Source organism: Varanus komodoensis, unplaced genomic scaffold, assembly GCF_004798865.1.
Source record: "Varanus komodoensis strain SLA01 unplaced genomic scaffold, ASM479886v1 scaffold22, whole genome shotgun sequence".
NCBI classification, from domain to species: Eukaryota; Metazoa; Chordata; class Lepidosauria; order Squamata; family Varanidae; genus Varanus; species Varanus komodoensis.
Genome location: NW_025335606.1, coordinates 16,366,112 through 16,388,352, shown reverse-complemented (window position 1 = coordinate 16,388,352; position 22,241 = coordinate 16,366,112). Strand labels below are relative to the sequence as shown.

Below are 22,241 nucleotides of genomic sequence, written 5' to 3'. Positions count from 1 at the left end.
CGTGGTTCTTTCCATGCCAGATATGACAGCAGAGCAGCATCCAAGCACAGATTCCCACCTACAAGGTTGGAGAGATCTGCTGAACATGTAGCCGGGAATCTGAAAAATTCTATCACCACCTAGATGCTGTCTAGCTTCCATGGGATTCCATTATACAGCTTTCACAAAGTTAAATGAGAAATGATCCCATTAGTAAACATGAAATCTCAGCATAGGTGCAAAACTATAGTGGGATGTATCCAAGAAAGGGAGTTCCTTTGAAAGCTAATTGCTGGTCTTTAAAATATTCCCAGTTCTTTTCCTGGGATTTGGCCCTGTTTAGTTGAACTTTCTCCTAATCTCAGCTTGAAGTGATCTCTGGACCACAGTTCATGTGGCTAGCTTGAAAAGCCAGTGCAGGTTGATGTTGGCTTGCTTTGAAACTGAACATAGTTTCTTATATATTACATTGCAGGTCTGGATGATGCAAGATGTTTCAGGGAGTAAAACTAAAGGCTTTCAGAGGTGTTTCCCCAGCCCCTCAGGCCTTCCTTTTTGTGACTATTTTGTTAAGTCATGGTTTGGTGTCCCAAGTAAACTGGTTCCAAATAGGGCACTATGGTTTAGGCTCTGTTTTAATAACCAGGATCACAAACTTGGTTTGCCAAACAAAGCATAGATGTTCAGATGACTTCTTAAGTATGTTTGTAACATTCCTTTTAAATATTTAGGAAACCTATCATTCAAAGTTAAGTGCTCATAAGAAACTGCTCCACTGGACCTGGACTTCCGACCTGCCTTTTAATTGCACTACACACTATGTCAGGATCCGTTGTCAACTTCATGGCAATACTCTTGAGGAGAGCAAGTGGGGTCAGTGGAGCCAAGTTGCAAATATTACTGGTAAGCCGATGTTGTTGGGAATGCAACTGAAAGAACCCCGTCAAGGATGGGCATTTGATAAGGCCCTTGTCGTTTGTAGAGGTACAGCATGAATAACTGTACTTTTTATCAGGCATTACTGTGACCTTGTGGTGTTTGATAAGTGCATATAAGTGTGGGCCTTAGCCACACATCTTCACTGTTTCTGGAAATACTAAATTTAAAGGGAGAAAGTGGTGCTGCCAACATTAAGGTCGCTTCCAGTGTTTTTCTTTTTTTTCCAGATTAAAACTGACCTGATTTTCCCCCTCAACGTGGACAGCAAAAGGTCGGGACAGGGCCTTTCAGTACTGACCTGGTTTACCTGACATGACAACCACCGTAGTGGCAAGCCGTGGATGGCTGTCATGTCATCCAAACCCAAACTGTGTACCTCAAGGTAGTTTTTGCCTCCCCCAACAAGCCTCCCTGAGAATGTACTACAAAACCAATAATCCGCAGCAAGGCTTGTTTCACCCATGGTGGGTGTGCATTGCATCCAGACTGGGGTGACCATCCCCACTGAGAGTTGGGAGCAATGGTGAGCAAGCGCTTGGCAAGAGTGCCAAAACCCCTTGCAGCTTCTGCTGAGTTCACCTGAGGCACAGCCAGGGCCAGCCACCTCACCTCAGCATGATGGGTGATGGCCGCTTGCTCATTGTCCTCTGTCCTGGGGCAGGGAGCCATTTTGGCTTGCCTGGGCTTCTCCCCTCCTTTTTATCTGTTTTTCTTTGGAGATCACTTTTCGCAATCTGTTTCCACTGACAGCCCCTCTGACGTGCCCAGGTGGCACATGGTTGGCCAATGTACTGTGTGTGCCCCCAAATAGCCACACTGGTGTAGTCGTTAGAGTGCTGGACTGGCACTTGGAGCATCTGGGTCCTACCCCCACTCCCCCCAGTCATGAAGTGCCCTGGGTGATTTTGGCCAGTCACAGACTCTTAGGCTAAGTTCCCTCACAGGTTTGTTGTGAGGTTAGAATGAGTGGAGGGGGAGGATACAGAAGGCACCCTGTGTTCCTTGCAGGGGAAAAGAAGTGGGATATAAATAGAAGCTTCCAATATTTTATTTTATTTCATTTGCTGGAATTGCACAATTCTGGAGGTGCAGGCATGTGCATTTCCACAGGAGCAAAAATAGGAAGACTTGCCTGGTAATGTCCTGGAGGTAACCTACTCTCAAAATGCGCCAGGTATGAATCATGAATGGATCCCAGAAAGGATCCAGCAGCAGTATGTTGATTTGTCTTGATAGCTGTCAAAAGGCAAACTGACAGTTCAAAGCAAAGATGCAGGTGATACATTCATGCATCAGCAGGGGGAGGGATTTCTCCCCCTTGGCACTGGGATCCTTGAAGTTCCTTGTGTTTCCCTGAGAGGTCCCAGTGCTGCTAGCTATTTCACCCATTCCCAAGACTGCAGCCTGCCCTCTTTTACTCAAGCGCAGAGGTTTAAGAGCAGCTGTCAAAATTCCAGTTCCTTTCAAAGGGTTTTTTTTTTTTTTTTTTTTTTTGGACAGGGCTCCCCATGGCTTTTTTCACAAGGATATATGCATTCATGCACTCTCATCATTGCTTTGAATTGAAAGCTTGATAAGAGCAATCTCCAAAACAGGGGAAGGGAAAGAAGCCACAGGTAGGAGGGAGAACAACCTGAACCACAGAGTCCCCTGGGATGCCACGAGAAGGAAGTGGGATGCCAGTCCAGGGTGTATTCAGTCACCCCTTGGGCGCCCTCTGAGTTGTTGCTGCCGTGACCAACCCATCACAGCTTCCTGCCAGAGTGGGTTGGCGTGATGTGCAAACCTGCCATTGTTGCCTGCAACTCTTTAGGGAGACCTCTCTCCAAAGAGACTCTTAGAAGTTCGGTTTAGAAGTTATATAAACCACACTTTCCAATGAATTGAGCAAATCTTACCTCTTCACTCCTGCCCTTTTGCCCTTTGTGTTGCAGGAAAAGATACAGGCTCCACCACACAGATGTATCCAATAGACAGAATGGTGCAAGTGGGTTCGGACGTGACTTTCTGCTGTGTGTGGAAAAATGGACAAAGTCTGATTAGTGTGCATTATGCTGACTGTTCCACGGAGTGGTGCTGGACTTCCCCTCTTTCTGAGCGGAGCATGTTAATCCATGTGCACAATGTCAGAGCTTCAATTCAGTCTGGGAACAATGCATGGTGCAATTTACAGAACTACCCAGGACCTGACGAGGTCCTTACTGGAACTGTTCTATTTGTAGGCTGTAAGTATGAAGAATTTGTGTGGGCGTTTCTGCACTGAGGGGCTCAAATTTCGGAAAGTTTTGGCAAGTTCCTTCAGTTTGGAAATATGTGGCTGACTGGCTTATGCTAAACTGAAAGCAAACCCCGTGTGGTGTTCCAGCTGAGTATGCAGTGACTTTGCTAACATCACGTTGTTTTCTGCTTTCCTGTTTTCTGCCTTTTCTGCTGGTTTCATCACTTCTCTGGAAAACTTACCCGCACAAAGGAGGGGCAGCAGGGAAGATTGGCCAAGGTGCCCCCCCCGCTTCTCATCAACATGTCCCTCTAATGGGAGGCACAGGCGGTATGGAGAAACTCTGTGGCAACCGGAAGGACCATGTCAGCCTCCTTCCTAGTCCTGGACACTTAGGAATGTCACTTCCGGTGCATAGGCTGTAGTGTTCTCTGCTCTCCACTCAAATGTAATTTAATACTAATAATAGTCATAATAGTCATAATAATTCATGAGATAGCTCACAAAAACCCCATGGAAATTTATCCCCGGCTTTCTCTGTGAGTCCCTTACCTGTCCTAACTTACTCTTTCAAGCAAGGGAGTCAGAAGAGATTGACAGGACCTTGCTGGCTTCATACTGAACACCTTGGATCATTCTTCAAGACAGCTTAGAAAGTCGCCATGTGGGATGCTGATGGGAAGACCTCAGCCAAGACTACACTTTTCTTCATTCTTTGCTCAGACATAACAAACAAATTTCAGGACAAGGGAATATCTGTTCCAGTTTAAGAGGCTCTGAACTATGATTAGAGCTACATTCAAGGCAAAATTGAGGGTGCTCCTAGGAAAGGAACGTTTACCGAGCGTGCTCCTTCAGCGTGCTCCTTGTACAAACTTATACATGTTCTGAAGAACATATTTATTTTAAATGCTGGCAATAGAGCATCTGGCAAAAGGAGGGGTTTTCAATATGCATACTTCCCAATGATGGGGATTTCATTAAACACAAGCAAGGATTTAAAACGTACACCCATAACAAGCAAGGATTTAAAACGTACACTCATAACTTTGGGGAGAGTAACCTGGTGCTGAGAGCGCAATTCAGGAGCAAGCAGACTCCACAGTTAGAACCTTTGGAGCCTGGAGAGAAGACCGGATTATGGAGAAATTGTTTCATTCTCTTGGAAGTAGAATCCCAGGAATTTGGATCTTAAACTAGTTACAGAGATACACTGACATAGCAGTCTGTTATAGGATAGGTTTGTCAGCAGTGAGGCACAGACTGAGTAAATCATAAACTCTATGTAGTAAGGCAAGGCAAGGCATTTTGGGAGCCAGTGTGATGTAATAGTTAGAGGGCTGGACTGGGACCCAGGTGAGCTGGGTTCTAGTCCCCACTTGGTCATGAAGCTGATTGAATGACTTTCGGCCAGTCACTGACTCTCAGTTTAACCAGCCTCACAGAGTTGTTGTTATGAGGATAAAATGGAGAAGAAAATGATTAGGAAAATTGCTTTGGGTTCCTTGGAAGAAAAATGGTGAGCTGTAATGTAATAACAAAAGAAAGCATGACCAAAACTGTACAGGCGGGTTTCAGAAGACTTGGCTAAGCAAGGTAGGAGTTCAGGAGAATAGTGAAGACAGCCCTGATGCAACCCTTTGAAGGGTTTGCTTGAGCTGCACAAAGTGACTCAGGCTTTGTCCAATCCCACCCAAAGTTGCAGTGTATCTGAGTGACCTACATATGGTGGAAATGGGGGTGGAGGATGGGATTCTACCATGCATAGCAAGGCCTCCAGAAAATAGACTAGTTTTCCAAGACACCTGTAGACCCACCTTTCTCTTGGTCAGTCTGACTGCTCCTAAAGCTGATATATGGGGTGCACTGAAATTCTGGAGCTCAGTTTAAAAAGCATCAGGAGACCTCAGTGACTGGTCTATGCCCAGTCTGGACAACATCAGTAGAGGAGCAGCATTGCTGCAGTATTTAGTATTTTTCCTAATTTAAAGTGTTTCTTGCGCATGCTGTTTCCAAATATATGCATTTTATGCACATGTCCCCTTATTATACACATATTTTCTCTTGCAAACAGTATTACAAAATTCTGAAAAGTGCGTATTTGGGTGGACAAACATGTTCTCATTCTTTTATAGGATTTGGGAGGTGCAAATTGGATAAACTTACTATATACAAGGCAGACTGAAAATGTTGTCCACCACCCCTAGGCTTGACTTCAGTGAATCATTTTGTGCTATTGGGCAATGCTGTTTTCTATAGAGCTTCTTTATATGCTGCCTAATCAACTTCAGGTTTTATACTTGCCATATTAAAAAGCATGCATGTACAAAGTCATTTTGTGTTGGTCTGTTGGTACCCTGTTTCATGGGTTGCATACTGTTTGTTCCTCTTGTATCCAGAGAGGTTGTAAGTTCTCCCATGCTTAAGGTAGCTGGGCAGCATCTATAACTTGGAGCCCTGCATTGAGCAGGAGTTAGTCTTATGGTCTTATTGGCCCCTTCCACTTTAGTGTACTAGGATGCTAATAGATAGAGTACATTTTTGGATGTAAGGTTCAAAGAGTGTGCTGTACATGTAAATGTTTTCCCCTTTGTCTCCCTTACGGCTACAGACCCCCCTGATGTTCCACAGAACTTGAAATGTGAACCATGGCTTTTTAAGGAAATAAAATGCAGATGGGGGCGAGGAAGATCCACTAACTTGTACGGCCTGCGAAAAACAAGCTACTTTTTATTTGAACGGTAAATCTATTTGCGTCAAGATAATATCTGTCTGGTGGCACTGATTTGAGACCCTTTGGGCGATGCTGAAAATGCTTGTGCAAAGCCTTGTCCATAGCAGGTCAATCCCTTTATATGAGCAAGAAAACAAACCAGGAAGCCACTCTTAATGACAGTGCTTGTGCAGCGCTGACCTGGAGTTATGGTTCCTGACATTAAAATTGGCTTAGGTATCCTGGTTTATTTTGAAACAACTGTTCATACAGCATGACTGTGTCAGAACAAATGAAGGGGAAATGAAGAGGAAGCAAGTATTTTAAAATGGATAAGCAAAGAGGATTATTCTGTAATGCAGGTCCTTTCTGTAATTGGTATAGCCAATTATGACACATTTCAATTAAATCCAACTTCAGAAAATGACAGAAGGTACTGGTTTGTCCTTTATACACTGCACTGCTTAGATTTTAATTTTAATTTTCTTTAACTTGCAGAGTATCTGGGAAAAATATTACATGCACAGGAGGAGGAGATCCTAAATATTACCAATGCAGTTTTCCAATTCTGAGCAGTCAGACAACATACGACTTCACAGTCCAAGCAGTCAATCATCTTGGTCAAGCAAAAGCTTCTCTTTTAATTCATATAAAAGTGTAGAAGTAAGATGTTACATACAGAAAGAAAGCATGAATGCATTTCAGAAATTCACATTCAGGAATCCATTGCTGACCTCCCATAAAGATTTATGTAAGTGAATAAATTTGAATGAAAACCCTGTGAATACTTTGTTCCACTTTCTGTTCCACTTTGGGGTCTATAATCACACTCACTTTCCCTTTTTACCAATGAACATTTATTTTATTCTGAGATAAAGTTATAAAGGCAACAAAAAGAAGAAGAAAATGATTCAAGATCAATAAAGAAGCAAAACAGTTTACTAATTATAATCCTTAACCTAGAACCAATGGAATATCTACAGTAGAACTCCACAGTCCCTTGGAAGAATAAAATGCTATTTGTACAGCATATTAAAATAGTGTGAGTGCATATGTAATTTTGTGCATGTGAAGGGCATGTTGCCTGCCTGGGCTCAGGCCACCCATGTTTGAACAACAACCGATTTCTTCAACCAGAACTCACATTCAGCCCACACGGAGTCCCTGAGTGCGGGTTGTCCTGTCTGAAACCCAAGCCATGTCTTTCGAAGCTGGAGAGAAAGAAGTATTTGATGCTGTCCCATTACCCCGTGGATGCTCTAGGCCAGCAGTGGCAAACCTGTAGCACACATGCCACAGCAGGCATGCAGAGCCCTCTCTGTCAGCATGTGAGCCAAGTCGCCCCAGCATCGCCCCAGCAGCTGAGCACCGGATAACAGTGCACATAGGGGCCATGCGCATGCTCGGAAAGGAGTAGTGGCACCAGGCGATGGTGTCACGAGCTGTGACATATTAGCTGCAATTCGTCCAAGCTTTCACATGGCTGGTCAGTGCGCTGCCAAGGAGAGAGGGAGGGAGGGAGGGAGGAAGAGATTTGCTTGGACTGGATGTTTTCAGGTTTTATTGCAGTGTTGGCACTTGGCAATAAATAAGTGGGTTTTGGGTTGCGGTTTGGGCGTGCAGTCTCTACAAGGTTCGCCATCACTGCTCTAGGCACTGGCCGTGTGCAGAGGCAAAGGTGGCCCAAGCACCTCGCTTCAGCTCACCGAGCCAGAGGGGAAAGGGGGAGCTGGCTGGGCCTGCTCTGTGCTTGGCAGGCACTGCAAGATGAGAGTGCCTGCCGGGTGCAAAGGCCTTCAGCCTTCTCCCTGCTCTGACCTCTGGGTGGTTGCGGGGAAGGCAAGAGCTTGTTCTCTGCATGTCTATCCTGGGCTGCAAGTTTCTTGCTAGCGAGCAGAGCAGATTTCCCCCTGCCTTCCTGCTACATTTCACAGACTGCGCTCACTACCCCAGGAATGGCTGAATCCACATTGCACAATTGGTTTGTAAGTATCAACAGTTTAAGGCCTAATTGGTCTTTGTTTATTCTGTTCCGTTCTGTTTATTCTGTTCTGTTAACCAGGTTATAAACCAGCACTTAATTTACCAAGAATACACAGTTATGCCCTTGAAGATGCTCTCTGTGTAATTTTTAACTTGTACAGCTGCTAATATGTAGGCAATAACCCGAGGCTTTGGTTTTACAGCCTCCAGTTTAGAAGAGTTCCTTCATTAAATAAGCACATTTTTGCTTATAAACACTAATTCCCAACCGGACCTATGCTTAGACCGCTGGCATTATTATTCTATCATGCAAGCATTTTTCTGGCGAGATGGTGCAATCCATGTGCATTATTCCAGCACATCATGCCTTGTACCAGTATGGACTGACTTTCTTCTTCCATGGGTCAGTCAAATAACATAAATTCCAGTGAGACGAGTGAGATAACATATGGGAAATCCATGGATCAGCAATCTCTGAGCAGTGGTTTGAACTAATGATATTTAGCTTCAATGATTTCCACTTGGAACGTGGTGCTCTCAACTGATGTTTACTTCAGGTGAGATTACCGGTGGAATTTAAACCCAACACTCAATTATTCTTGGAAGTCATGGAAGGCTTGGAACATACTCTGAAGCCTTGACTGTGTTTGTTTATTAATTTTTATCCTGCCTTTCTGCTCAAGGCAGCTAGCAGTAACATCTGGGTTAAAAGCAAAGGTTCATTTAAAAGTAACATCAGAACAAAGAAATTAAAATCATAAACATAAAAGAAGATAACCAGCATTGACTAATTAGACTGGAAATTATATCAAAGGTCTACCTCAAATATATATATATATATATATATATATATATATATATATATATTTGCCTCCCAGCAGAAGGATAACAAGAGAGCCCAGCCTACCTCAAAACAGAGTTTCGAAACTCTGTGTTGAACCCCTCTATTGCCTCCCCATTGACTGTGCTTCTGCAGGAGACCTCCTCTTGGAACACAGCGGGACCTTAAAGGTGGGCATTGGTCTTCCTTGCTTTCAGTTTTACCCCTTCTTCTTGCAAGGCAAATTTGAGAAAAGGAAAAGAGGAGAAGCCAGAGGCAGGGAACTTTGAGAGCCACTGATAATTAGTTGAAGTACTTATGTGTAAAGCCATATTTGAGAGAGGGATTTGTCTCAACTGATTGGCTTTGTTGGAATAGGGATCTCCAACCATCTTATACATAAACTGGCATCATCCATAGCCATCACTGAAAACTCCCTGTGCTGTTGGATAGACTCATTGGATCGGGCAAGAGTTCTACATATTTCTTTTCTACATAACAATTATTATTTCTGATTAAAGACCTGTTTTCTCTTATGTCTGGTTCTACTATTAGCTTCATCCTGGATTTATCACCTCAGGCTGGTTCATCTGGATCATCACTTTACCTAATAGATATAGTTCAAATGCAGCAGAACTGGAATTCGACTAGATTTGACAACCAGTGGTCAGCCCACTGAGACCAGTGGGGCTTATCCCCAGGAATGGGGGTGTAGGATTTCCACTGCAGACTTGTTAGTGCTTCCTGATTTAATTTTGATAGGTTTCTAAGATGAAATTTCAGGAGTTGGCAAAGCAATGACAACAATAGATCACTCTTCCCCATTATAGGTCATCTGTGAAACACTTTCAGATGCAAAATATTAAGGCATGTCACAGAGACCCAATGGTCAGGAATACTATGCATAACAAGATAAGATCTCTTCTTAGTAACGTTGTATAACCACTTTCCCCAGATGCCTGGAATTAGGAACACAGGCAGTGTCTTCTGCAACACAAACTAGTTGTCCCTCCAGTTCACAATTATTTATTCTGATGTTCAGCAGTAGCTTTTCTCAGGCTGAAAAATATCTCACCAGTCACTTGCTACATTGCCCTTTTCATTGGAGATGCCATGGACCAGACCTGGGACTTTCTGTATCCCAACCTGTGCTCCGCCACTGAGCTATGGATCTCCCCCACAAACAGTAATCAGTTCCTTCCATCATGGTCTACCTGTACACCTTGCTGGAACACAAGACAGGATAGAAATGTGATAGGGATGAAAATCAATCTGGCTAATCAATATTAAAAACTGGTGACTGAGGAAGACATGTTTGCATATTCTTATCCCAAAAGCTGTTCCTCCTCATGATACAATATGTTATCATCATAGATTGCGCCTTTAAAGAGGTTAACCTGTAATACAATCCTTGTTGTAGGTAATTGTTGTAAGTTATTATGAATTCAGGAATGAAGCAAAAGGTCTTTGCACACGCTGATTCAGTGATTACCATTCTTCAGGCAGAACTTCAAGCAGATTTTACCACTCTTTAGGAAAAACTTAGAAAAACTAATTACTTTCATCCTCTAGCATGTTCCCACTGACATGTGACTTGATTTTTCAAAGGAAGTCAGCAATTCATCAATGCCAGTAAAGGAGGGTATGACCAGTTAAGACCAGTTAAGAGGCCATGGCCAAGCTTTCTAGAGACCATGGAACAAGGCATCTTGGATTATGCCTATGGGAACCCACAAACCTCAGAAAAAGCTTTTCTTAAGAATCTTGTAGTGGGAAGACAGCTGTCTCTAAATATAGGATGGAGGGTTGCAGGCAAAAATATCCAGATTAAAGGATGGTGTTGGCAGAAGAATGAACATGTGGCTTCACTCTTTTCCTGGTTTATAGAAGCGGAATTGAGCGGGACTTTCTCTCAGGCCTCTGTCTTCCATGCCATGGAAGGTCCATCAGTCAATCTTATTTGCTCTAATGGTCCCCCTTAGACCCTATTTTCTTACAGCAGTCACTGATAACATTGTCCCTATTTTACCTTGTAGAAGCATTTGAACAATGACTTTAAAGCATTTAGTCAGCATGAGTTGTTACACTGTGAATTCTGAATCATAGTCCCTTCTCCCAAGGCCATAGAATTTAGATTCTGAGAGGGGATTTAAGGATTATGCACACACATTCTCTCTCTCTCTCTCTCTCTCTCTCTCTCTCTCTCTCTCTCTCTCTCACACACACACACACACACACACAGAGAGAGAGAGAGAGAGAGAGAGAGAGAGAGAGACACACAATGCCAGCCTGTTGTTTGCAATTTGATTTCCCATCCCAGTCATCACTGTCACTCTGGATAGTCAATGTTGCTGAATGATTTTGCTCCGCAGCTATTTCAGAAGAGCAACTAGACTATGGAGGATATTGCAACAGTCACTTTACTAACACACCCTATTTCAGAAGGAATTGTAGGAAAGACAATTGAAGAGCCAATGAATAATGCAAGCAAAAAGGACCTTTCACAAATACGAATTTTTTAGGATGCTTAAGATGATATTTGGTTAAAGTTCCTGAAAAGTTGGAAGCTATGTAACTTCTCCACAGAGCTTCCATCGCTGAGCATCAGGCCCTACCACTTGGCAGAGTGAGGTGGCCTTCTTAAAGAAGCATGTACCTGGGTTGGAAGAGCAGTGGTGGCAACCCTTCCAGCCATTCCTCCTGAGCCTCCAGCCATCTTCTTTTGCTGGAGGACAGAGCTGCGAGCTAACCTGCAGCCCTCTGGTTCCATGCGGATGTTGTTCTGGCACCATTGTTGATGTAAGATTCAGCTGCCATTCAGGTTGGGTTCTGTATGTGGTATATGGGGTACCATCTTGTATTTTGCACCAAAATATGCCATTGGACAGGAAATGCAACCATTCAGGGGCTTTAACTGTTACTATTTCTAGCTGTGCTTTTCTTTTAAGAAGTGACTTTATTATGCAGAATTTAATTGTATTAAGACTTGGTTTTTATTGTTGTGAACAGCTTTGGGGAATCTGTGGTATTAGCTGTTTGTATACCTAAATAAATCTACCTCTACATATCTAGGTGATGTGTCTCATTTACTTTATGGCTACCTCCAGAAAGTCTGCATTTAGTTGGAAGTTGTAAAAGCCACTTGGACTTCACAAGTATTAAGAGCCCTTGATTTGAGCATGTTTCCTTGAGGTTATGTTTTACCTGGCAGGAAGCATGGGGAAAAGGTAAAGAAGTCATTTCCCATTTCCCTCTCCATTATGTCTAAAAGGTCACCAACAAGCAGAATGGTGATGGGGCAGGGGGAACAGCAATTCAAGAATGTCTGGAAATCCCCAGGTTCTTGTGGAGTTTGGCAGAAATAGTCCATGTTTCACTTTTGATATAAAACCAGTCTGTTTTTCATATTTTTAAAATACACACATACACAGAGATGTATAGAATTACATGAACAAACTTCTACAGTTAAGCAGAACATTCATTAAAAAAAGATCTCAGAGCAAAACATTCCATTCAGACAAGATAAAGATTCCAGACAAAAAGTGTCTCCATAAAATTCCTGAAATACCTCACCTTCAAATTTTGGTAGTTCGAGCCCCACAAATGGTCCCAATCTTATTGAACATAGTTTCCATCAAAAATTCTCAGGAAATTTTGGCGGAGCAGTAGAGAATGCTGAATTTTCCTGAAAGTTTGCTTTAGATGGAACCGATCTGCAGCTGTAATTCTAATGAGATTAGGAATGAAGGGCTCCTTGGCACATTACTGTGTGCCCATATGATGATGATGTAAGAAAATAAGAGGGTTACAAATGCCATGCTGAACTTTGCTGCGTGAAGAGTCACATGATCACAAAGTCGTCTCAAGAAGAGAGGAGACACAACTGGGAATTGCAAGAGTCATAGAGCCACGGAGTGGAAGGCTCCTTGAAAGGTCATCCAGTGTCTCACCAAACCTGCACAAGAAGCCCGCTGCAACAGCCTCCCAAGCCAGGCAGCGTACGGCTGCCGCAGGATCCAACGTTCTGGGTGCAGCATTAGTACTGGACAAACAGCCAGAAGGTCATTGCACATGGATGGCCAAAGTAGGGATAGCCTTTGGCACAACCTCAAAAAGAACTTGTGGACTCCCAGAGAGGGACCAACTGCTGGGATTCAGCTAATTAATTAATTAATTTACAGTGCTGGCCTATAGCTGCTAGACCACATTTAGATGAGCATAGCCTGAGAAATTGCTCTGATCTTGTAGTGCAGGATCCATGCTCAGATTCCCCTCCCCAGTCCTTGCAGCTGGTGCAGAAGGAACTGTTCTGGCTGCCTCTCTGAGGTCATAACAGTGACCTCAGAAAAGGGTTTTGGGGGATGTTTCTCTGGGGCTGGGAGGGGAGAGACCCAAAATGTTGAGTTACAATGCACCTTGCTGGCACCCTGGCCTCCTTTCCCTCTTGCTCTGAACCATTGCAACTAGATGAATAAAAGGAATTTTGAAGCAAACTTTTCTTCTGAAGTCTTCCTACCCTCTTTAAGATGTTTGCACTCCTCCAAGTTCAGAGGCTACAGGCCTTGCCACAGGTTTGCCTCCTTAATTGCTCCTCCAGGTGGGCTGCATTCTCCACCGCATCCTAGCCCTAACCCTAACCCTTCTACCAAGTCCCCTCCAGGAAGTAGCAAGGAAGTACACCACAAGTGCTAACCTTAACCCCAACTCTCTTGGGCCCACGTTGCTTTGTTTCAGTGACAGCATGTGGTTTATAAAATATTCCAAGCATTTTCTTAATAATATGAACTTCTTTTAAGACATCACAAGTGGAATAGAAATCTATCAAACAAATAATCCAGCTAATATTTTGCAGTAGGGCAGGTCAGATACAAGGACAAGGAAAAATATGTACAGAAAAATGGAATACGGACATTCCCCCATATCCCTTCAGAAACCCACTGTTTCTAATGGAGCCATTGTTGCATCCCTGAGTGTCCAGCTACTGCCCAAGGAAATGCGTTTATTCAATTAATTATTTCTAATGAGGGAGTTCTGGAGGTGGCAAAGAAGTTTGAGATGTTTCTTTTGATCATACTAGCTAGTGTATCACAATTTTTTACAGAGCAGGGTGATAACCAAAGAACTCAGTGTTCTCTGTCCTTTAAAAAGGTACATTTTGGTGCTAGAATTCCCAAGAGGTAACTACAATCTTGCAGAGGTCCGTGCTGGGTCCAGCCTGGCAACAATGATTTCAGTACTTCTACACTCCCTGAACAAAAGGAATTTTCTCATGAATGAATCATAGCATACAAAGAAATCTACACAGGTTTTTCTGAACTGTAAGTCTTGACCATTGTATCTCTTCGAAGTGTTCTTAAACAAATGACATTGTTCTTAAACAAATGACATTATTTGAAAATGGACCAGTTTGCTCTTTTCTGAATTATTTCAAGCTGTCCCTGCAACATGACCAGATCTTCTTGGTAAATTATAAAAGAACGTGGATTAACCAAATTCCCTGCTATGTACTAGCATCTGCACATCTGTATTTTCTGAACCATTTCTCCCACAGTCAGGAAACAGGTTGGTGTGATCTGGTACCCCTTCCAGCCTGCCGCATGCTATGATATCTCATGTGCTTTCTTCCTCTCAGCGCTTTAAACTTGCACGATATCAGTGGTGGCAAACCTATGGCACCCGTGCCACATGGGCACGCAGAGCCCTCTCTGTCGGCACGTGAGCCAAGTCGCCCCAGCATCGCCCCAGCAGCCACGCATTGGAGAACAGCGCTCACAGGGGCCATGCGCATGCTCAGAAAGGAGTAGCGGCACCAGGCAATGACGTCACGAGCCACAACTCATTAGCCACGACGCGTCCGAGCTTTCGCATGGCTGGTCAGTGCGCTGCCATATATTTGCTTGGACTGGCTGTGATTTTTAATACATTCATTTTTATCAACACAAGATTTTAGTTTTGTGTTTTCTTATGAAAAATTAAAATCTGATCCAAGAAACAGACTAACAGATAACCTGAGTGCTGCATGTGTTGCTCTCAAACTAATGAAGTATGAGCCAAGGCTTGGCCAATTATCAGCATGCATCCAACAGCAAGGATCACATTAATGGTGCAAAAGCACGCCGAATGCAAACTTTTACCTTTCAATAAAAGGCTGTCTGTATCATTGAAAGCGCTGTTATTGTGTTTTTCTTTTAAGACAAAAGATGTTACTGTATGGGTTGTTTTTTCTAAACTAAAACTCCAGTATTCAGGCTTTATTGCAGTGTTGGCACTTTGCAATAAATGAGTGGGGTTTGCGTTGCAGTTTGGGCACTCGGTCTCTGAAAAGTTTGCCATCACTGCTCTATGTCATATGGTTTGATCAGAGCTACTGTTGAAGCATGGCTTGCTTGGGCAACCACCAAATACCCACAACCCAGCAGAAACCCATGGAGAGGAGCCCACAGAGCTGCTCTTTGCCTTCGGCACCGCAATCCGCCTCTCTGCACACACAACAGTGCTGTTGTGCAGGGGACAAGCAGATGCTGTGGCCGGCACGCTCGTTGGCTCTCTGCCAGGCAAGCGAGCGGGGGCAGCAGTGATGAGAAGGCAGAAGAGTGGGAGGATAAAGCTGGTGAGGAGATGCATCCACTGTGGGAGAAGGAGCCATTAGCCCTCGAAAACCTGGAGCTGGGCCATGTTTAACCCATGGGTCCTGCACTGAATCATTACATCAGGGCATGAAAACTAAAAAATGATGTTGTGAAGCTATAAGCTGCCCTGAGCATTTGGAAGCTGGATAGAAATATATGTGTCTAGATCTTGAAGGAAGACAGGTGGTCTGAGGAATCAGGATTTTAATTCTTATTTTATGGTACTGGCAGGCAGGTGGATAAGCAGAATTTTAGTGCACAGCTTGTGATGTTTCAATGCAGTCTAGATAGCTTTTTGATTATATGATTAGGAAAATAACAGGGAAACTTATGGGAAACAATCCTGCATTTGCAAGATTCATGCAAGTGTTTAGAAATATGCATCATTGTACATAGAACTTGGATTGCCCTGAGCAGATGCTTTGTAAGTATCATTTTACAAAATAACTGCATTTTTCATATAGGTTCCTTTGCACCATTTGGGTGTAATGATTCACTTCTTTAAATATGGGCTTCCCCTATGCATAGCTACTACATAGGTGGAGGTGTAATATAAACACCATAGATAATAAAGGGTTCACCTCCTTGAACTCTTGCATAAGGATAACAGGTTTTTGCTTAGCTGTTATGTATAATGATAACACCCGGATTAACCCAGTAAATCCTCTGCATTTAGCTATGTTAGTTCACATCCAACCTACTTCAACATCCTGACTTGGAACCACAATAGCCGAGAAGAGCCTCCTTCCCTATGATTGTGCCCTGAGATCATCACCCAAGGTCCAGAACTGAGTGCCTCCACGTCTCCTGAGTACATTTGCTGGGTGGCTACTCATGGGGAGATCTTTTTTGTCGTGGCCCCCACTCTGCGGAACGCCTTCCTTGGATCAATTTGCCCAGTCATGCCTGCTTCATTGACACACTGGTGCCAGATAAAGACCTTTAAGTGCTGCTAGTTTTTGCTGTAATTAGATGATTAATGCTGTGTTTCAAACATGTCTTCTCCACTGTTTTAGCTCCTGGGTGGGCAACTCTGGAAGGCTCACGGCCTGTTTGGTCTCCTGGGCTGCATTTCTCCTCCCTCCCCACTGCATGAGCACGTATCAGCTGTGCTGAAAGAGCTGCAGTAGCTGCAAGTTTGCCACCGAGCCACCCCGACTGCCAAAGACACAAAGCATCTTTTGACAGAAACAAGTCCATCAACCCCCGACATTCTCCAGCCTGCCATGCTGGGAGCTGTCACACTTTATTCTTTCTAAAGGTCTGTAGGACTGTTCTCCAGATGGGTGCAGAATTGCAACTACTGATACCAAAATGTTCTAAATTTGGCTACTGTTCTCCTCCACTCCCAGGACTGGTTTCTCCCACTCTACAGATTCATAAATTGACTGCAGACTTAATCTCTGACCTGTTGGATCTGGCATGGCATGATGGCGCCTCGGCCTTTTCAGGTGAAATAGTTGCCACCTGGCAAATCCAGATCCTGAGAAAAGACCCCATGGAGGAAGTGGCTCTGGTAAGCTGCCTCACTTTATCTTACTGTTCCAACCCTTATTGACAATACCCACAACACAGATGACTGGACATAATCTGTTAGTAGCGAGCAATGAGCGCTTTTGCTGCTATTATCAGTGTCATATTGTTTCTGTTTATTAGATTTATATCCTGCCTTTCCTCTTACAATGAGCTCAAAGTGTCTTACATCATTCTCCCACTCCTGTTCTTAATCTTATCCCCACAACAACCACCCTGTGAGGTAGGTTGGGCTGAGAGTCTGTGACTGGCCCAAAGGTACCCAGTTGGCTCCATGGCTGAGTGGGGCCTAGAACCCAGATCTCCTGAGTCCCAGTCCTGCACTCTTAACCACTATGCTGCATTGGTTCCCCAGTATCCAGAAACAGATACTTCTGATTTGTAGACAGTTGACATGGTCCTTTTTTTTTTTTTTTTTTTTTGGCCATAGAGAGTCTGCTAAATTGATAATCCTTTAGTGCCCTGTTTGTTATTTATCATTTGTTTGTCCTGCTGTTCCTCCCTATTCCCTTTTATCCTTACAACAGAGCAGTGAGGGAGGCTTGGCTGAGAGAGGGTGAAAGGCCCAGGATCGCTTAGGGTGCTTTGTGCCTGAGCAGGAACCTGAACGCTGCCCAGTCTCAGTCCAACACTTCAACCCTAACAGCGCACTGGCTGTCACCAAAAATGGATGCCGTCACCAAACCTGCTGAGCTTTTAATCAGGTGATTCAAGAAGGATGTCTTGTGTGTAAAGGTCATGGCAGTGGTCTTGCTCAGTGGGCCCTGGTCAGGCCTGTGGGATAAAAGTACAAATGACAACAATGGAAATGGAAGCTGATGGCAGATGCAGAAGCCAGAAAAGAAAGCTTCAGCATAGACATGGATGTGATTCTGTGCAAAGTTGGGGGTCAGGGAAGTGGAAGGAGAGCAACATAGTTCAGAGTACCACAAACTCAGAATATGAGGCCATGTTGCCCAATTGTTAGAGTGCTGGAATTGGACCAGGGAGACCCAAGTTCCCATCCCAGTTCAGCTTTGCAGCCCACTGGGTGACTTTAGGTCAGTAATCAGAGGGCTGTTGTGCAGATAAAGTGGTGGAGAGAACCCTTAGCAAACCCTTAAATAATTGCCATGAGATAGATGTGAGGAAAAATAGTATTGTGTCACATTTCTACAGATCTGCCACACTATTTTGAAGACTATGTTGGGTGAAAGCATGGAAAAGCCATTAAACAAACACAAATTAGGCAGAAGGTTCTAAAGAAGGGAAATTTGTACTTGTATTTTAGGATATATGAGATGGACAGTCTTTTCTGGTTACTTTCCCCCCTTCCTTTTCCCTGCATTTGATTCACTTTTCTGAGAGTGTCTGCTAAAGAACAGTATATTAAAGACTTTCAATAAATGAATAAGTTTTCGTTGTATTATAGAGTTCAGGTGCACAGATTAGATTTTATATTCGGGTGTTTGAAATTTTGCTCTGATGCCTTTTACAAGACAGTGGCCCCAAGCATTGTACTGAAGGCTACAGGATAGCCAGATTTGAGGTCAGGGCAGGGCTCCAGTCCTGGTGCTGGGAACTGATGCTTTGACTGCACCCCTCTTTTTTTCTCAACCAGCATGGAAAATGGTACTTTCCGCCTCTCTGAGGTCAGGAAAAAGGCCTTGGAGAGGGGCAAAGGACTATTCCTGGGACAGCGAGACTGCAAAGGTCAGGATATGGCAAATCCTTCTTGCATCCTCCTTCCTCCGACTCAAAGCACCACAGCTGGACAGCTGAAGAAAGGGTGTCTAGCAAAACTGCAGTGCCAGAGATGAAGTTTGCCTCTGCCTTTGGAGGCTGTCAGTTGTCCCCACCGGATCAGTGAAGGCTGACTTGAATGTAGTTCTGTCCCTGCCTTATTCTCTGTCCCTGGCTACATACATGTCTACCATTTACAATTATTTTAAATCTTTTGAAAAAATTATCTTGGAATTATTACTGGCTAGATTTCTGTGTGCTTAGTCTGCAGTAAGTCTCCACTGGATTTATTCCAAATAGTATGCATGTCTAACCTGAAGCCTAAAAATTAATTTTCCTACCTTCCTAAACCATGGAATGAGTGTTAGGTTATGTACTTCTTCATTATAACGTTGTCCCCTGGTCCACCTTTTTTGGACTGGCTCTGGCCTTTTAAAACTGCAGCTCTTGCTGGGCTGGCTTATGCATTATGCTTAATGTGGTTTAAGAGGACATGCATGAGCAAGAAAAAGCCACTTTTGAGACAGGAACTTGCAAGTTTCCCACCTTCTTGCTTCTTTCATGCACCAAGGAGTGAGATTTTGGCACCATTTAGTTTCACATTGCTCGAATAGTAGCTTGCAATGTCATCTGAGCCAAGGATCATGGTTTAAAGCAAACTCTGCTTGATTCCATAAGCCAGTTTCATAAACCAGTTTGAAGTTGGATTGCTTTGAAACTTACCAAAGGTTGTTATAAACTTCAGTTCATGCTGCAGCCAAAAGTTTCAGGGAAAAAATTAAATGCTACTGAAGTTGTCTTCCAGGCTGCTCAAGCAGAAAAGTTCTGGAATGAAAAGCTCACAGTAGGTCCTTCCTGGTTGTGGTCAACTTGCTAAACCATGATTTAGTGTGTCATGCAAGCCAGGCCGTGTCCACAATAGGGAAATATGGTTTACTTTCTAAATTACTAAACTAAAACTAACCTCATTCAACTGTAGTACTAAATAGGGAGCTAAAATGGTTAGATGTATTTTTAAATATGCATTTTTGTTAGATTGCTTTTACATTTTAGAAGACTATCAGTCAAAATTAAGTGGTGATAGGACCCGGATGCTGGGAATGATTGATGGGAAAAGAAGACGGGGATGGCAGAGGATGAGGTGGCTGGATGGAGTCACTGGGGCAGTGGGTGTGGGCTTGGGCAGGCTCAGAGGGATGGTGGAGGACACGAGAGCCTGGAGGAATATTGTCCATGGGGTTGTGATGGGTCAAGCACAACTTTGCGACTAAACAAAAAAACCAGACTTCTCCACTGGACCTGGACATCAAATGTGCTCTACAGTGGTGATCTTACCAGCTGTTGGCTGGTCTCATGACGGTCAGTAAGGCAATGCAAATATGATCAACCATGCATGAGAGGGAGCCTTCTAAATACCCAGCTGAACCAGAAAGCATGCAGAAATATACTGCTTATCCCTCTTCAAAAGCTGGGAGAAAGGACAGACACTGAAACAGAGCAGGTACAAGTCTTTGCCCTGCCTGCATGCCATACAATCTTTTGCAAGTGAGGGACCAGCCAGACGTCATCCTGGACCTACAGAGAGCCTTCTAGAGCAGCCCGAAATCCATGTGCCTGGCCAGCTAAGCCAAAGCACTGTTCAGGGGAGTCCCAGAATGGTGGAAGGCAACAATATTGAAGAGTTTTTCTCTGACCTTGTTCTGTCCACTTTTGGTGGAAAAAGATCACCCTAAACCAGGAAAACAACCAACCACCTGGAAGCACCCTTAGTGTTCACGCAACTTTGCCCCGGAAATGTTTCTGTTTCTCCCACTAGCTTGCATATTGCTAGCACCAACAAAGACGAGCGGCTAAGATACAGTTTGAGAACCAGGGGACTCTGGGGACCCCCGCTTAAGTGAGATTCCATGTCCATTGCTGTATATCTGTGGTGCTCCATGGTGTTGAACCTGTTTTGAAGATGGAATTCAGCACCACAGAGAGTTCCTATTAAGATCAAAGGAACCACTTCAGTGGATGAGAAGCTCCACTGAAATATGCATCACTGGCCTCCCACACTGCGACCAGTTTCTGGACAGCAGAAGGTTACATCATGATGGTTGTTAAACTGAGAAGAAATAAGCAGTATGATCCAGGAATCGTCAGTTCAGGTTTGGTGGTTCTCCAAAATTTGTTCAGAACAGACTTGTGCCGTGGAGTCTGGGCCTGGTTGTACCACTGTTTTGAACGGTTCCTTCATAAATCTGCCCTTTACATGGTTTGGTAAAATTTCAGTTCATTTCATTGGGCTTGCCCAGGAAAACTTCCTAAACATTTGTGGAAGTGTTCAAAGGTGTAGCTATTTGCTGGATTAGCCAGGGAAAATAACCAAATATCCAAACGGTGTACATCTTCCTGCTTTTCATTCCTGTCTTTTCGCCCTTTCATGCACAGGAAAAGATACGGGCTCGAACACAGAGATGGATCCAACAGACAGAGTGGTGCAAGTAGGTTCAGCCATGAATTTCTGCTGTGTGCAGAAGCAAGAGCAAAATCTGATTAGTGTGCATTAAGCTGTCAGTATTGGACTTCCCCCCTTCCCAAGCAAAGCATGTCATTCTGTATGGACAAGTCAAAGCATCAATACCATCTGGGAATAATGCATGGTGTATGTTACAGAATCACCAAGGACCTGATCTTGGCATTACTGGAACTGTTCTCTTTGTAGAATAGCCAGACACTTCTGTAGTGAAGGCCAGAAAGTGTTGGAATGGGACCTCCCCAGTTTGGAAATATGTTGCATTTTCTCAGTTCTTCAACTTTTTCTGAAACTCTTGTAGAGAAGTTATTAGCAATCTTAACATGTTGACAGCCTGCATTTCCAGGAAAATATACCCTTGCAAATGGGTTGGGGAGCATGGAGGATTTGCCAGACCCTCCTCCCCCATGTGGGCTTGTGAAAGGAAGCACGTAGGCATGGAAAACTTTCTAGAAACAAGAGAAGTCTTTTCAGCTTCCTTCTTAAGGTCAGTGCATAACTCAAGAGCATCACTCAGTACATGTGGTGGAGCTTCTTAGATCTCTCAGTGCAATTAATTGCACAGGAATATACAAAACTGCACATCACCGGAACTTAATGAGGTATTCCTGTGTCTTATAAGCATTCCCTGCCTCCAACTACCTCATTCACATGGGCAAATCTGAAAAGCAGGTAGAGCGGCTCTGGAGGATCAACTTCTGTTTTTCTGAGCTTTTGCCTGAAAAATAAAACTTATAATAAGTTAAGCTGAGAGAAGGGCTCACCCATCACCAACCTTCTGTTCATTCTTTGCTTGGATATAATGTAATGAGTTTAATGAAAAGGGTATTCCATTGCCAGTGTAAACAGTGCATGGTTTGTGTTGCTACCAACTCAGAATCAAATCAGCATTTCAGGCAAAATTTGTGTGTGTATCTTAACGTTAGCTTAATTTTAAATTTTGTCAACAACAAGCCAGAGTGCTTAGGCTATTGGGTGGTATGAAAACAAACAAGACTTTACTAAAGAAAGCCAAATCTACCCAGGTTAGTTTTGCTCACTTTCTTATTTTCCTGTCCTGTTTCAGTTTGTTTCCACCTCTGTTTATAAATTTGGAAAAAAGTACATTAATATGCACGTTACTCCACATTTCTCTTAATGTATGCACTTCTGTACACTTTTCCTAGTATGTATACTTCTTTTAAGCA

At 43.6% G+C, this 22,241-nt stretch overlaps 1 protein-coding gene across 1 annotated transcript in view; it reads left to right on the top strand.

The window, feature by feature from the left end:
* Positions 1-3,181, top strand: part of LOC123023919 (leukemia inhibitory factor receptor-like) — a 30,130-nt gene extending 26,949 nt beyond the window's left edge. The window contains exons 4-5 of the mRNA XM_044431057.1: positions 711-882; positions 2,853-3,181. Of these exons, the coding sequence (XP_044286992.1) occupies positions 711-882; positions 2,853-3,181 (501 nt within the window). The remainder of the gene's footprint in view (positions 1-710; positions 883-2,852) is intronic.
* The last annotated feature ends 19,060 nt before the right edge of the window (positions 3,182-22,241 follow it).